Source organism: Bos mutus, chromosome 8, assembly GCF_027580195.1.
Source record: "Bos mutus isolate GX-2022 chromosome 8, NWIPB_WYAK_1.1, whole genome shotgun sequence".
Classification (NCBI taxonomy): Eukaryota; Metazoa; Chordata; class Mammalia; order Artiodactyla; family Bovidae; genus Bos; species Bos mutus.
The window spans coordinates 4,319,847-4,335,570 of NC_091624.1; the positions used below are offsets into that span (position 1 = coordinate 4,319,847).

At 45.3% G+C, this 15,724-nt stretch overlaps 1 protein-coding gene across 2 annotated transcripts in view; it reads left to right on the plus strand.

The window, feature by feature from the left end:
* The window catches only part of BRINP1 (BMP/retinoic acid inducible neural specific 1), a 197,486-nt gene that overhangs the window by 147,281 nt on the left and 34,481 nt on the right, over positions 1–15,724 (plus strand). For both annotated transcript variants that reach the window (XM_070376070.1, XM_005891939.3), the window contains one exon: positions 14,463–14,699. In XM_070376070.1, coding sequence (XP_070232171.1) covers positions 14,463–14,699 — 237 coding nt within the window. The remainder of the gene's footprint in view (positions 1–14,462; positions 14,700–15,724) is intronic.

Consider the following 15,724-nt stretch of genomic DNA (forward strand, 5'->3'; position numbering starts at 1 on the left):
GGTAGAGGAAGCGAGGAAGGAAGGTGATTCCGTCTTTCTTTCATGAAGCCCCATGGCCCCCGGCGGCCTTGTGACCCCAGAGGGAACGCCGAGCGATTGCTACCAGCACCGGCTCTAGTCAGCAGCTTTGGGCTGAAACCTCATTAAGAATTAGCCCGGGGTTGCAGGCAATGGCTCGTGACTAAGGGCCTTCTTGTTGATTAGCAGGGGTCTAGGAGGCACTGATGGGGATCCAAATTTCCGCCTTCCCTCGGCTCTGTCTGTAAAAGCCTGTTGGACAAAAGAACAGCGCCTTCATGACAAATGGGATTGCTGACTGCCACCCAACTGCTTGAGTCCAAATATTGGTTTTCCTTTATGAGCCTAGGAGCACTGTGTTCTCTGCCTTGTGAGAAAAAGTGGAGTTCCTCTTAGGAAGTAGATTGAAGATGCCAATTAAAGACTGAATCAGAACACAAGTAGAATAGGGAGGCAGGCATAAGCAGTTGCTCAGTCATGTCCAACTCTTTGTGACCCCATGAACTGGAGCCCATCAGGCTCCTCCGTCCGTGGGATTTTCCCAGTAAGAATACTGGAGTGGGTTGCCATTTCCTCCTCTAGGGGATCTTCCCGACCCAGGGATCTATCCTGTGTCTCCTGCATTGGCAGGTGGATCCTTTACCACTGAGCCACCAGAGGAGCCCAGAATGGGAGGATCTGAGAGCAAATGTGATAGTTATAAGTCCTTGAACTAGTTAATTAAGTCTCTGAGCTTCTTCTGGTCTTCTAATCTGCAAAATTAGACTGATGCTGAAGCTCCAATACTTTGGCCACCTGATGCAAAGAACTGACTCATTGGAAAAGATCCTGATGCTGGGAAAGACTGAAGGCAGGAGGAGAAGGGGACAACATAGGATGAGATGGTTGGATGGCATCACGGACTTGATGGACAGAAGTTCGAGCAAACTCTGGGAGTTGGTGGACAGGGAAGCCTAGTATGCTGCAGTCCATGGGGTTGCAAAGAGTTGGACATGACTGAACTAAACTGAATCTGCACAAAATTGGAATGAAAATACTCCTGTCTCAGAGCCATGATCCTACATTTATTTGGAAAATATATAAAAAGTTCAGACAGTAAAAAATCTGCCTGCAATGCAGGAGACCCAAGTTTGATCCCTGGGTTGAGAAGATCCCCTGGTGAAGGAAAGGGCAACCCACTCCAGTAATATTGCCTGGAGAATTCCATGGACAGAGGAGCCTGGCAGGCTGCAGTCCATGGGGTTCACAAAGAGTCGGGACATGACCGAGTGACTTAATACTTAACACATATATGGAAAGCATCTGACCTAAAACGAAGGGGGTTGATATAAAGTAATAGACGATTTCCTGGATAATTCTCACATGCCAGGTATAGAGTTCATTCCTTTATATCAATCTATCGTGGAAACCTCAACACAATCCATTTTCCAATTTTGAGAACTGAGGCTCACAGAGGTTAATTAACTGTCTTGTAGTCAGCAGAGCAGGAATTTGAGCCCATGTCCACTCAGTGGCAGTGCTCTGTAAGTACGTACTGCGTCGTGTCTCAACCTGAAATGAATAACATAATCATGGTTTTTATTGGAGCTGGTAGTTCTGTAGCCCTTTCTATGTGCCGATAGGTTCTGCTGTTGACTTTTGAAAGTCTGTGATTTTCCTAAAATTACTTGCCAACTTGTGGATGTGCGTAGGCGTGCCATTTCCATAGCTATTCTCATACTCTCAAAAGAATCCAGAACCATAAAAGATCAAAATACCTTTAGAACAGACGATTGTGAGAGCCTTGCAACATTCCAGGTGTAGATGATGATAAAAAGGGCTGCCTCTGACCAGGGGAAACCTGAAATAAAGTGGTGACTCAATACTCAGATCTGTATAGAAAGAGCTGGGTATGCTGATGGAGTATTAGCTGTATTGTGTGTGTGTTAGGCGCTCAGTCGTGTCTGACTCTTTACAACCACATGGACTGTAGGCCACCAAACTCCTCTGTCCATGGAATTCTCCAGGCAAGAATACTGGAGTGGTTGTCATTCCCTTCTCCAAGCTGTGTTGCTGCTGCTGCTGCTGCTAAGTCGCTTCAGTCATGTCCGACTCTGTGCGACCCCATAGAGGGCAGCCCACCAGGCTCCCCCATCCCTGGGATTCTCCAGGCAAGAGCACTGGAAGCTGTGTTGAGGGAAGGCCTATTAGAGGGTTCATCTTTTGGTGTGTGGTCATGTGAGGCTCTGCCTTTCAATAAACTTGTGGCCAAGTGTGCAGCACAGAAATCCTGGACTGATCAGTGATCAATGAGACTATTTGATCTACTTCAACCACCACGTCTCACTCGATTCCTCACTGATCTCATTGATTGTACAGAAATCAGGCATCAGGGTGGCCAAAACCTGAATCACCCATGGAAATTAATATATTGACTCTCTTTAAACAAGGTCCCCGTGTATTTTTATTTTATTTTTTATTTTATCTTTTGTTCTTACCTGTCAGAATTTATCTCAGGCAGAATTAAGCTCTCCTTTGGCACTGCAAATATAGCTCTTTCAATGCATTTCACTGTATTCTGGGTACATTCTACCTTTTGTTATGTGCACAATTGTTCATATTTGCTACTAAATTGCCCTGATCCCTGAAAGTAGAATCCATATCCTTTTAAATTTGCTCATTATTCAGTTTTTACTTACTTGATGTGTGCTCTTACTTATATAGTGTATGCCCAATATATATTTACTGATTTAAATTTATGTGAACTATCAAATCAATTTGCTTTGAATCTTAGTTTTTTTAAATTGTGATGAAATATACATAACAAAGTTTAATGCTGTAGGCATTTAAAAGTACACAGTTCAGTGGCATTAAGCCTATTCACAGTGTTGTGCAACTACCATCCCTTACTAGTTCCAGAACTTTCTCACCATCCCATGTGGAAATTCTGTATCCATTAAACTGTCCTCTCTGCTCTTCACTCCCTCCAGTTCCTGGCAACTACTAATCGCATTTCTGTCTCTATGGATTTGCCTGCCCTGAACATTTCAGATGATTGGAATCATATAATCTGTGTGTGTGTGTGTGTCTGGTATCGTTCATGTAGCGAAATGTTTTCAAGGCTCATCCATGTTGTGGCATGAAACAGCACTTCATTCTATGACTGAGTTAATATTCTACTGCGTGGATATCCACACCCACATTTTGTTTGTTCATTCATATGTTGATGGATATTTAGGGTTTCTCTGCCTTTTGATCAATATTGCTCCTGTGAACAACATGTTCAAGTTTTAATTTGAATACCTGTGTGCAGTTTTTTTGAATATATACCTTAAGAGTGCAATTGCTGGATCATACAGCAATTAAATTTTAAAAAATTTAAATTTTGTACCAAAGCCTTGGTACAAAAATAGGTTTATTTTGTGGTGGATTGCCTGACTCCATTGTTCTCTTCCCCTGAGAGGATTATTATACACACTAACGCATTACCATGTGACAGGCAGTGTTGTCCTGTAGGAGACATATACACCTCACTTAGTTGACATTGGACTTGGCCATATGACTTGCTTTGGCCAGTGGAATATAACGCACGCTTCATTTTAGGAGACACTGCCTGGTTTGGCTTTTACCCTTTTCCCTCTGAGAATGGCATATATACCTGAGAGAGGCCACTCCTTCAGCTTTGGTCTGAAGAAGAAGACATCTGACACAGAGCCAAAGCCCAGCCAACATGAAACATGAGCAAGAAATAAACCTTTTGTGGTTGTAAACCACTGGGATTTTGGGGCTCTTTGTTGTGAAACAGAAACTTAACCAAAGCTCAGTGGTACTGAAATGCTGGCTTAAGCAACGCAAACCACACTTCCTTACGGCTTGGCTTCCCGGTGCCTTAACTGGGCTGATGTGCATTATGGACCTCAAGAGCTGGATTGAATACACAAAGTCTCCTGAATGTATTTGATCTTGGTTACATGTGCAGGTCTATGATTCTGGGTCATACAACTTGGCAAATGCTGGACTATTAATATAATATCATTTGGGTTAAATCCTGTCCAAAATAACTTTTCCTCTGCTCTTACAAATGTAGAAGGCTTTTCTTTATTCCTTCTGCTGAAATGGGTGTATATTTTATTTTAATTTTACATTTAAGAATTTAGTTCTCCTACCCAACTGGGGCCCCTTGAGTTCAAAACCGTCTTATTAACTTTCTGTATCTCTAGTATCTAGTACATTGTCTGCCTCAATAAAGTGGTGAGTGAAAGGACTTTTCTAAGCGTGGCAGAATTGAGCAGCTTTATTTTTGCACACGCACTGTGATCTAGTTTTGTATTTGATATCGTGGAAAGAATGCAAAGACATAGAAACCAGTCGTAGTTCTCAAGAATCATAATTTGTAACAATGGATCCCAAACAAAATATGTGCTGAGTTTAGTGGCCAAGTCTTTTAGCATCATTGTTATCTTAGAAGGTTTTTTTTTTTTCAATTTGTGAATTTTTTCACTCAGATGTTTCTTAACAATATTGAGCTGAAGTTAAAATAGCTTCAGGTTTCAAGCTATGATGTCAGGAAAGACAGCACAGGCCCTGCTCATGAGGAAGAGCTCTAGAGAGGTGAGATGTACTAAGCCCAGAACAGAGACCCACAACCCTCTCTCAAGCACATTTTCTCTAAATTCACCTTTGTTCAAAATTATTTCCTGGGTACCCCCTCATGTGCCAGATGACAAGGAGGTGGGAGATGAATGACGTATTACCCCTGGCATTCAAGGAGGAGCTCACAGACCAGGAGGAAGATGAACATAAACATACAAAATATGATGCAATACTTGTTCTATTAGCATTTGAGGTACATGCAAGGTGCTTTTGGTTGTCTACAGAGGAGCACCTGGATTGCCAAGGGCTTCCAGGGAAAGCACTGGAAAACCGGGTGAGCACAGAAACCAACATCACTTGAAATAACTGTCATGTATTAATGCTATGGGGCTCCCTGGTGGCTCAGCTGGTTGAGAATCCACCTGCAGTGCGGGAGACCTGGGCTCCATCCCTGGGTTGGGAAGATCCCCTGGAGAAGGGAAAGGCTACCCACTCCAGGATTCTGTCCTGGAGAATTCCATGGACTGTACAGTCCATGGGGTCGCAAAGAGTCAGACACGACTGAGTGACTTTCACTCACTCACTCACATTAACGCTATGAGTTTCACATGGATTACACAATTGATTTTGTTTTCTAATTCATTGAGATAAAATTTACATCCAGAAAAATTCACCATTTTGAGATGAACAGTTCTATGAATATGACAAATATATCCAATCATGTAATCAAGATACTGCCACAATCAAGGTATAAAATTATTCATTTAACTTTCACACCAACCCTACACATGAACTTTAATGAGAAAACTGAGAATCGGAGAAGTTAAGCCTCTTTATCTTAACTTCCCAAGGTCACACTGTTAATAAGAGCTGGAGCCAAAATTTGGACAGAGAGAACTTGCATTCTGGTAGCAGAGGTGGTGGTGGTACAGGATGTCTCAAAAAAGAGAGAGACAGGGGATAAAAGACTCTGTGGACACCAGCTGATCCAGGGATCAGGTGACAGAGTCTGTGAGGTGTAGTTTGGGTTTCATCATGAATTCTGTGAAGAAGCTTAGATTTAAATTGATTCAACCTCTTCTTCAGTTTCAAGGGTATCTTCATGTTGCAATTTTATGAAACTGAATTTTAAAAGTATGTTGGAGGGAAAAAAAAGGTATGTCTGCCTCCTTATCATTGATGATTTCATAGTTTAGACCATATTCTCTTTTTCCAAGTTAAAATTGTCATTTAGAAGTCTCCCTGCCCCCAGTCCTTTTTGTCAGTTTAAATTCTCCCCTGATTATCTCTCCCACTGAAAGGTAAGTTCTGAGAGAGCACAGATTTTGCTTCTAACCTTTTCTCCAGCACCTAAAAGGGCCCAGCACATAATATATGCCTAATCGATCTTTGCTTAATAATTGAAATAAGACCAGCACAGAATAGACTCATAGAAAATCAAGGTTCAGAAAATCATAATGATCAACTAGTACAGGGGCTGGCAGACGTCTTCTGTAAAGAGCCAGATGGTAAATATTTTAGGCTTTGTGGGTCACACGCAGTCTCTGATGCAACTTATTCGACTCCTCTGTTGTGATGTGAAAGCAGGTAAATGATACTTCCGTCTGTTTGGTTGTGTTCCAATAAAGTTAATTTGTGAAAATAGGCTCATGGCCCCTGTTTGCCGATTCCTGTATCTGTCAGTATATGCTAGGTTATGTTGTGCTAACAAACAATCCCTGAATCCCAGTGGTTGGCAAATGTGAGTAGTCATTTCTTACTGATTCTGCATCATTGTCACAAGTCAGGTGTGATTCTGCTTCACAGAATGAAGACCTCTGTATGGAGAGCAGTGGTGTGCTCTAGATGGAACATGGCTGTTGCGGTGGTGATGGGCCAAGAGAAACTGAGGGGCCCATATGTTGGTTCTTGTAGCTTCATTTTGGAAGTTGCACGTATCACTTATACATTTCATTAGCCAAAACATGCTGTGGGAACCTATCTGAGTTCAGAGGGTGAATGTGAAAGTCACTCAGTTGTATCCAACTCTTTGGGACCCCATGAACTGTAGCCTTCCAGGCTCCTCTGTGGAATTCTCCAGGCAAGAATACTGGAGTGGGTTGCCATTCCCTTCTCCAGGGGATCTTCCCAATCCCAGGATCAAACCCGGGTCTCCTGCTTTGTGGGCAGACTCCTTACCATCTGAGCCACTCAGAGGTGGGGGTGTATAATTTTTCCCAAAGGAGGACACTTCAGGGAGGGGCACTGAATATGCATGAATGGGTTTTTGGAGCATCCCTACAGTGTCAGCTTTCAGATTCTGCTTCTGTATTTCCAATGACGAGAAGCCCTCTACCTACTAAGGCAAGCTGTTTCATCCCTCAAAACTTCTGACAGTTAACAAAAGGTGTTCATTTTACTGTGTGAAATTTTGCTTACCTGTATCTTTCCTCCGAGGGTTCCAAGTCTTCTCCTTAAGATCCTGCAGGATAGATAAGGATACCTGAGAAAACAAAAGGGCACTCTATCCGGAAGGGGGAGCCAGACCCACCCACTTCCCCCCCAGGTAGCTGCCTTTCTTCATTTCCCAGAGCGTGGATGACCGGTCACGGAGACAAGGCTGAACTTCTGAATGAGATCATAGCCTTTTCGCCCTTTCTGCACAGTTTCACCTGGTGAATTATCGTCTTATTTCCATTCCACTCCAATGAGCTGTCAGCGATGGATACTGTAATTCACAGCAATAGAAACACAAACAGATGGGTAATTGACCTGCATGCCTTCATTACACTGGGGTTCAGAATGACTGCCGAAGCCATAAAGTCCTTTATCTGCCCGTCTGAAATCCCTGGGCTTTCACAGGAAGGGGGTCAGGCTGACTTTTTGCAAAAGGTAGAGTCCTTGTTGTCGTTCTCCTCACCTCGTGTTTTTGAGAAATGGACAGAATTTGACAAGCAGAACTTAGCAGGCACAAGACACCAGCTGGGGCCCCTGCAGGGCTCTGAGATATCTACAGGGGGCCACATTCTGATGCAAGAACGAGATAGGAAAATATTTAATCTCAACCAAAATAGAACCTGTATGTTTCGCTCTTCCTCTTAGCCCCATAAGAGAGTGTCATTTAATATTTAGTGAAATAGGTCAGAAAAGAGCAAATTCATCAAAAATATTACTATCTTAGGCAATTAGGATATAGAATAAAATACAACAAAGCTGAGGAAAAAACAGAAAGATATAGAGCCCTTGCCTTGAACAAGACTTAGATGGACCCAAGGTATGCCCACACTGACCCATCTCTGCTCAAGGTGTGCCCTCTCCATGGAGCACTGGGGTTGCCCTTCCTTATCTGTTAAGATCAGGCTTGTTTTTCAGGATTCTGCCCACATCACAAAATCACCCATAATTACTGTGTCCAGGCTTATTTTCCTTCATCTCTGTAATAGATGCCTGACTTATTTAATATTTGAAATATATTTATTAAACACTACTTAACCAGACATCATGCTGCTCTCTCTGTTTGAGTCATCAGCTAAAGCCTTTGTCTCTTGGATTCCAAGCTTTAGTTTTGAATATCCACGTAGCCCCTCTGTGTCTTTAGAAAGGAGGAAAGTCTCCTCCAGCAGTTCTTCAGGTACTTCTCATTGAAGGAAGGAGAAGGAGGCTCAGAGTTCCTGGCAACAAAAGAGAATCAGAAATGAAGGCAGGCGAAAATCTCCAATCTCAGGAGCACCTCGGTTTTTGTTGATAGGGTCCTCTATTCCAGACATGAAATGTTTCCCAGCTCGCTGAGCACTGCCCCTGATCTAGGTGCCGGCTTTACACAGCAGTGTTGGCAACTGAAGATCTCCAGGGATCTGGTGCAAGGTTTCCCTGAACGCTCTGTTACTCCAGCGCCCCAGCAGTGGTTGAAATTTAGCCACGCAGAGGGCCTTCTCTTCTTTTTCTGAATCTCAGGTTTACTCCCAGCCTGTAATGACAAGGATCCTTGACCTCTGTTGCTGTATGAGGTGCTGTTCCTCTAGTGAGCTGACAGATCTCTGCCCCATGTCATTCTTCCCTTCAGAGTTCTGGTCTCTTCTGAGGCATCAGAGTCATTGTTTTCTTCTCTAAAGAATTTGGAAAAATCGAACAACTGAAAAAAAGAGGAACCTTAATCAGATAGAAAGGCGATGGCTAAACCGGTCCTTAGCTGGAAGGAGTGATATTGCCTAACGCCTTTGCACATGGTGTTTCCACTTTCTAGACCACTCTTCTTGTGGATCTCCCATCCCTTGACCCCTGTTGATCCACTGGGTCTCAGCCTAAATGCCACTTCTCTGGGAGAGTGCCTTTGACTACCCCTGCTTGAGGCTGGGCTAGGTGTTCTTCCTGTGCGTTCTCCAAGCACCCTTGTGCTTCTGGCAGAGCCCTGGGCTCATTGCATCCAAGCAGCTTGTTTACAGATCTGTCTCCCTCCTAAACTGTGAGGTCAGTGAGGGCAAGGAAGGTTTGCCTTATTTGCCCTGGTATCCACAGCACGGTGCCTACCACACAGTAGGGCTTAAGCAATATGTGGGGAGAGAAGAGAGGAAAAATGGAAAGAAGGACAGATGTCAGGGAGAGGGGAGGAAGGAAGGAAGGGAGGAAGGAAGGAAGGAGCACTGAAGTACAAACAATGGAGTGATAATAATAAAGACCTACAATAAATACTATAGTGCTATTAAGACAAAATGCCCATTTGGCCTTTTCCTACTAGCCCAAATACGGCTGTTTAAGAAGGATTTTTCCAAGAAGGGCTCAAGTGTGGTCCAGATAATGGGTTATGTTCCAGTAGGGTGCAAATGGAAGAATCTAACATTTACTGAGCACTTAATTCTGTCAATTGGTGTCTTGGTCTGCTCAGGCTGCTATACCAAAATACCATAGATTGGGTGGTCTGAACAAGAGACAGTATTTCCTGCCATTCTAGAGGCTGGAAAGTCTAAGGTCAAGGTGCCAGCAGTTTCAGTGTCTGGTGAAGAAACATTCCTGGCTCTTAGCTGCCTTCTCAGTGTTTGCTCACATGGCCTTTCCTTACAGTGTGCTCACAGAGGGAAGGAGGGGGAGCCCAGGGAGAGAGAGAAGGAGAGAGAGTGACTTCCTGTCTCTTCCTCTTCCTATAAGAGCAAAGACTCTTCAGAGTCCCTTGTACCACATGGAGATCAAACCAGTCCATCCTAAAGGAAATCAGCCCTGAATATTCACGGAAAGTCTGATGCTGAAGCTAAAGCTCCAATACTTTGGCCACCTGGTGTGAAGAGCTGATTCAGTGGAAAAGACCCTGATGCTGGGAAAGATTGAGGGTGGGAAGAGAAGGGGACAACAGAGGATGAGATGGTTGGATGGCATCACTGACTTGATGGACGTGAGTTTGAGCAAGCTTGGGGAAATAGTGAAGGACAGGGAAGCCTGGCGTCTCACAGTCCATGGGCTCTCAAAGAGTTGGACATGATTTAGCAACTGAATAAAAACAACAAACCCCATCATGGAAGCCCCACCTTACTGACCGTATCTAAACCTAGCCTCGGGTGTTAGGGTTTCAACACGTGAAATCTGGGGTCAGAGGACATAGTTAATCTGTAAGAGTCAGATGTTGCTGAAGTGCTGTTTATGCCTTGTCTCCCCTCATTCACTCTTCACAGTAGCCCTGGAAGTGTTTATTGGGAATTTAACTTCACAGGCAAGAAAACTAAGTTTCATGGAGGCTAAGACATTCCCAGAGACTACTCTGTGCACCCCTAGGGACCCCAAGGCAGGCATTTGTCTCAGTTTGCATCCCTTCCCACTGGAGACATGGAAGGACCCGCCAGTGTTTCAGAATCCAGTCGGAATTCCCAGAGTCAAGTCCTGAGTCTGTCACTGTGGCTGTAGAGCTCTGGACTTGTCCTCAACTCTAACAGCCTCCGAGTTCTCAGGGGCAACTCTTTTTCCAAGTGGAATGAGAAAGAGGACAGTTCTTCAACAAATGAATATCTGAAACCTCCCTGGGGCTTGGCCTTAACTTAAGCTCAGAGGGACTGTCATGGACAGACAGGCCCCTGTCCCCCTGAAGCCCACTGTCTAATGGGGGGAAGGAAAGGAAATGAAGACAAAAGAATAAAATAATTTCATTCAGCAGCTAATTCTGTGAAGAAAATAGAAGAGGCATCTGAGCGTGGGTGGCCTGGGCACATCCGGATGGCAGGACGCAGGAGCCAGGCCGAGATCTGGGAGAGGAGCATTCTGGGCACAGAGACGGGCAAGTGCAGAGACGGTGGAAAGAGCAAGCTCGGCGCCAAGGAGGGGTTGCGAAAGGGCGGGGCCCCCGGTGCGTCCAGAGCAAAGGAGAAGGAGGGGCCAAGGAGGCAGAGACGTCTCGTGTAATGGGGAAGACAGGGCGCCTTGGCACGCGAAGACTGCACGCACAGGACAGAGAATACGCACAGGACAGAGAATACCGTGAGGCCAGAGTGCTGAAGGTGCGGTGGAGGCGGGGCTGAGGACTGCGGGGCGGAAATCAGGGAAAGGGCAGGCAGATGCCGCCAGGGTTCCCACGTCGGCTCCATGCAACAGCCGAGTGTTCCGTTTTAAAGTATAACAAGATATTTTTTTTTGTTTTTTTGGTAAGTATAATGAGACTGGGGGGAACAGATTCCATATGTTTAGCGTGGGTGAGTTGGTGTGCAAATGGAACTTTCAACTCTTGCCTTCCTGGGTTTTGTGAGGCCAGATTTATATGCTTGGCATTAAGGGCGGCCTTTTTTTCTCTCTCATTTTCTCGGTTTCCCTGTTCGTGTGTGTGTGTGTCTGTCTTTGGGAACTGAGGGGACAGGAGGTGCCACCCCAGCCGGCAGCTGTATATCTTTCACACGGCGGATCCCCAGGCCAAATCCCCCTCCACGTTATTTACAGCTCCCATTGAAGCGGGCAGGACTCCGGCGCCCATGAAGGAGGCGCCCAGCAATGGGCCTCTTTGTTGGACACAGGTCACAGGGAGACGACTCCGGTGGTGACTGCTATGTGAACCTCCGCTGCCGGAGAAATGGTTATGTAACTTTAAATAGTAATGACATTTCGCAGAAAAGTGCCTTTTAATTGCTATGTCTTCATTATTCTCTTTTCAAATTTGCCCAGGAGATTCCGCCTCGGAGTCAGCTTGGCAGGTTCTGGGTTTCCATTTTTAAAGAGCAGCCAGTTTTGTGTTTCAGCTGCTCCCAGAAACCCCCCAGCCCCAAACTTCATCTGTTTTCCGTTGCATTAGATGGGGTAGGTAAGACCGGCTTTTGTATCCTTGCCAGACAGAAAAATGATTTGACGCAATTTTTGAAAAACGCTCTCCCCCAATTCCTTTTGGGCCAGCACCAAGAATAGAATATTTTATCCCCTGCAAAAGAGAGAAAGAAAATGATGAGCAAGCTAGAAAAATAGGACTGAGAGTACAGTCTATAGAGTTTCTTTAAGCAACAGAAACTTAACCCCAGTCCATAGACTCACATGCCTATAGGGGATTGGGATCAGCTAAAAATAAATTTTGCTTTGGAAGCAAAAAGCGGTGATACAGATAAAATGACTCAATAGTGCCTACTCTGAAAGAACTGGAGACTTGGTCTAGGACTTTACTGCTGGATTCAGTTTGCTTTGCCTTTCCGTATTTGCATCTCACGCCTCCATACAGGAGCCCTTGTGAGCAGTGACTCAAGCTAGTTTGGGCCCTTTGCTCGTGGGGTGGAGCTCCCATAGCCTTGTGGTGGACCGTCACCCCGGCTGCCCAGCCCTGCTTGTTAGAACACCTTCTGTGAGTATTGACAAAGGATCTACCATTCCCAATAGCCCTCCCATCAGTGCTGGTTCAACAGCACAGAATTCTAAACCCCACTTCTTGTGGAAGCTCTCCAGATATCTCCACACTGTGTTCTGGGTATCTTTCCTTCTGATTAAATACTCACAGCTATATTGTTCTTTCATTTATCCGGAGGCTTCTGTGGTAACTTTAAAAAACTTTAATCATAGGAATGACTGCAGCAGCATCATCAAGAAGAAGAATAAAGCACATTTATTGTTGGCTATGTATCAGAGAGTGTTCTAGACAATTCTCAAGAATTATGTCACTTGGCTCCCTCAGTCACCCTCTGATGGAGGTACTGACAGTATCTCCATTTTAGAGAAGAGAAAGTGGAGCCTTTGACAGGTTGGCTAGCTAACCTGAGAGGACTGAGGCAGTCGTGGGGAAGCCTGACTCTAGCAATGCCCAGCTCTTCCCTGTGCTACGGTTTCTGCCAGAAAGGCATGCTGGAGACACCATCTTCTTTTTCCCAAGTCCCCTCTGAAAATAGTCCTTTTTTTAGCTGCCGTATGACGATAGGTTGAAATGATGGGTTTCACTTTTTTTTAAATAATTTATAAGCAAGAGAAAGATAAAAATCTAGAGACACAACTGTGAAGTCGAGAGTGAGAGAAATGTCGAGTCTGTTCAGCAGATCCCTGATGAGTAGGGTTAGGCGTGTCCGTGAAGCATGAATGAGGAGAACATTTCAATTCGAAGAGCACAGTGGGTAGTAAAACCACTGCCCCAAGACACATCGGTGGCAAAACCTGTCAGCAGCTCCAAATGAGGGGGAAAGAAATGTCCCAGGTGAAAGTACTTGAATGACTTAATTTAGCCCAGAGTTGTCCTTTTTTTGGGGAGCACCATCGGCGATGGCCTGCTCTTTTGACATTTCCTGGGTGCAAGAGTAGTACTTCTGCCCAGATAAACCCTTCTCCTTCACGGGTCCTCAGGATCAGGACTCTGCTTAGTCAGGTACTTCATAGAGAAAAGATCATGCAGTGCGATCAGGAGTACTCCTCTTATAACCATGAATGGCCCATTTCCTCTCAGTGAGCTTTGCCTTCTTCATTTTTAAGCAAAGGAGAGAAAATGAATTGGACACCAATCTCCCCTGATCCCATTGCGTGTATGTGTGAATGATACGGTGGTCCTGTTAAATTATGTAACTCTGTTTATGTCATTCTTACCTGGGGAAACTACCAAAGTATCCCATTATTCACAGGATAAAGTCCAAACTCCTCAGCACATGATAAAGACCTTTCATCTCTGGCATCTGCCCTTTTCTGAAATCTGCTCTCCTCCAGCACTGCCCGCCCACCCATCCGAGTTCATGTCCCTCCCAGCAGCTCCCAGACATGTGAAATGTTAGTTCTTGCTACCCGTCTCTTTAGAATATGCTTCGTAGCCCTTTTTACATAATGACTCACTTTTCAATCAGCCCACGTATCATTTCCTCTACAAAGGTTTCCCTGCTGTTCCAGCGATGCTAACGCTGCCTCAGCTGTCCAGTTGCCGCATACGGCCAGCTCTACCCTGGGTCCGTAAGGCTGTGTTGTGATGAGGTGTGATGTCGTGCCTGCTGATTATATTGTAAACTCCCCAAGGGCAAAGATCATGCCTTTTTTTTTTTTAATCTCTTATAGACCTAGCGCCTAGCTCAGGATCGTGCTTCATAAATAAGGTTCACAAATATTAGAAGAAAGGAACAGGAAAGAAATGAAGGAAATAAGGAAAAATAAACAGTGAGCTTGTGCTTTCAATAAGGGCTTTCTCCCACAATGGAAAAGGTATATTAATGGATCTGGCTCTAGCTTCAGTGCTAATATCACGCAATAGTGTATGGAGAGAGCAGAGGTGGCCAGGATCACACTCTGAGAAGTTTAAGGCGAAGCAAGGGAACTGGAGGCCTCGCCAGCACTGCCCTGCATAGATCTGGGCAGGCCCAGACCTAGTCTGTCCCAGTGCACAAGGGGAAAGCCTAGCAGCTTCAGATTCCTGCATGTGAAACTCTTAATGGAACGCCTCCTCTATAACCTTCCATTTCCTGCTTCTCGCTGCTCTCCTCCAGGTCTTCAGATCATCTTCCCTCAGTATCTGCAGGAGAAGTTCGTCCAGTCGGCCTTGAGCTACATCATGTGCAACGGCGAGGGGGAATACGTGTGTCAGAACAGCCAGTGCCGATGCCAGTGTGCCGAGGAGTTCCCACAGTGCAACTGCCCCATCACCGACATCCAGATCATGGAGTACACACTGGCCACCATGGCCAAGTCGTGGGCCGAAGCGTACAAGGACCTGGAGAACTCAGGTAGGGAGCCTCGTGGGACTGTTGCATGGAGGCCACACATCCTGACGGGCATCAGGATAGCTAAAGGGAACCCACTCAGCAACTGCCCTCCCCGCCAGCCTTTCACCCAGGAGGGTCCAGAGCCATTCGAGTAGCTGTCAAAGAGGAGGCACTCAATAAATCTCCACTGAGTGGAATAATGAATAACATAATCAAGTTTGTGGTCCTGTGATATATTGCTTCTGTGGTACCCAGACGACAGACAGAATAATGCCTTGGAGCACAGAGGAAGCCTCTGGAGAGAGGAGTCAGAGCTAGTTGTATTGATTCCTGAGTCTGTGTGTGTGTGTGTGTGTGTACATGTCTCTCAAAATAAATGAACACACACATATGTGCAAATATGGGTATGTATATAGGTACATATATGTGTAGATATTGATGTAGATAGCCAAGGAATTCAGCCTTTCATAGCTGGAAGTCACTTTTCAGGTAATTTGGCCATTTCCTGCTTTTTGTGGTTGAGAGAAATGCATTTCAGGGGAGGACAGTCACCCGAAGCCATAAAGCAGGTGAGGCCCAAAGTTGGATCTCTGCCTTGCAGAGCTTCTAGTTAATGGGCCGTCTAGGCATTGATCAGCTAACTACGCAGGTAATGGTGACATGTTAATCATTGGTGTATGTGGACTGAGGAGCTCCTGTGAGCAGGTCACGTGCTGTTGGAGGGTGGTGTGGTCAGGGAGTCAGGAGAGGCCCCCTCCAGGGAGAGTGTCAGCATCTGAGCGTGTGCAGAGCTCAGAGGGTGAGTAGAGGTCGGCCAGCGGAAGGCACCCAGGAGCGACATGGCTGCGATGTGGGATAGGAGGATGGTATAGACAGTAAAAATGAAATGTGTAGAGACGCCATTGCCAAGATGTTTAGGAGGAAAACTTGGCAGGACTTGATGGTAGACTGGCTCCAAGAGTTGGAGGAAGGGTCTTCAGGTGAGCTCCAAGGACTTTTAGGTCTTACATTAAGCAGTCTGATGGACGTGGGTACCTTGCACAGAG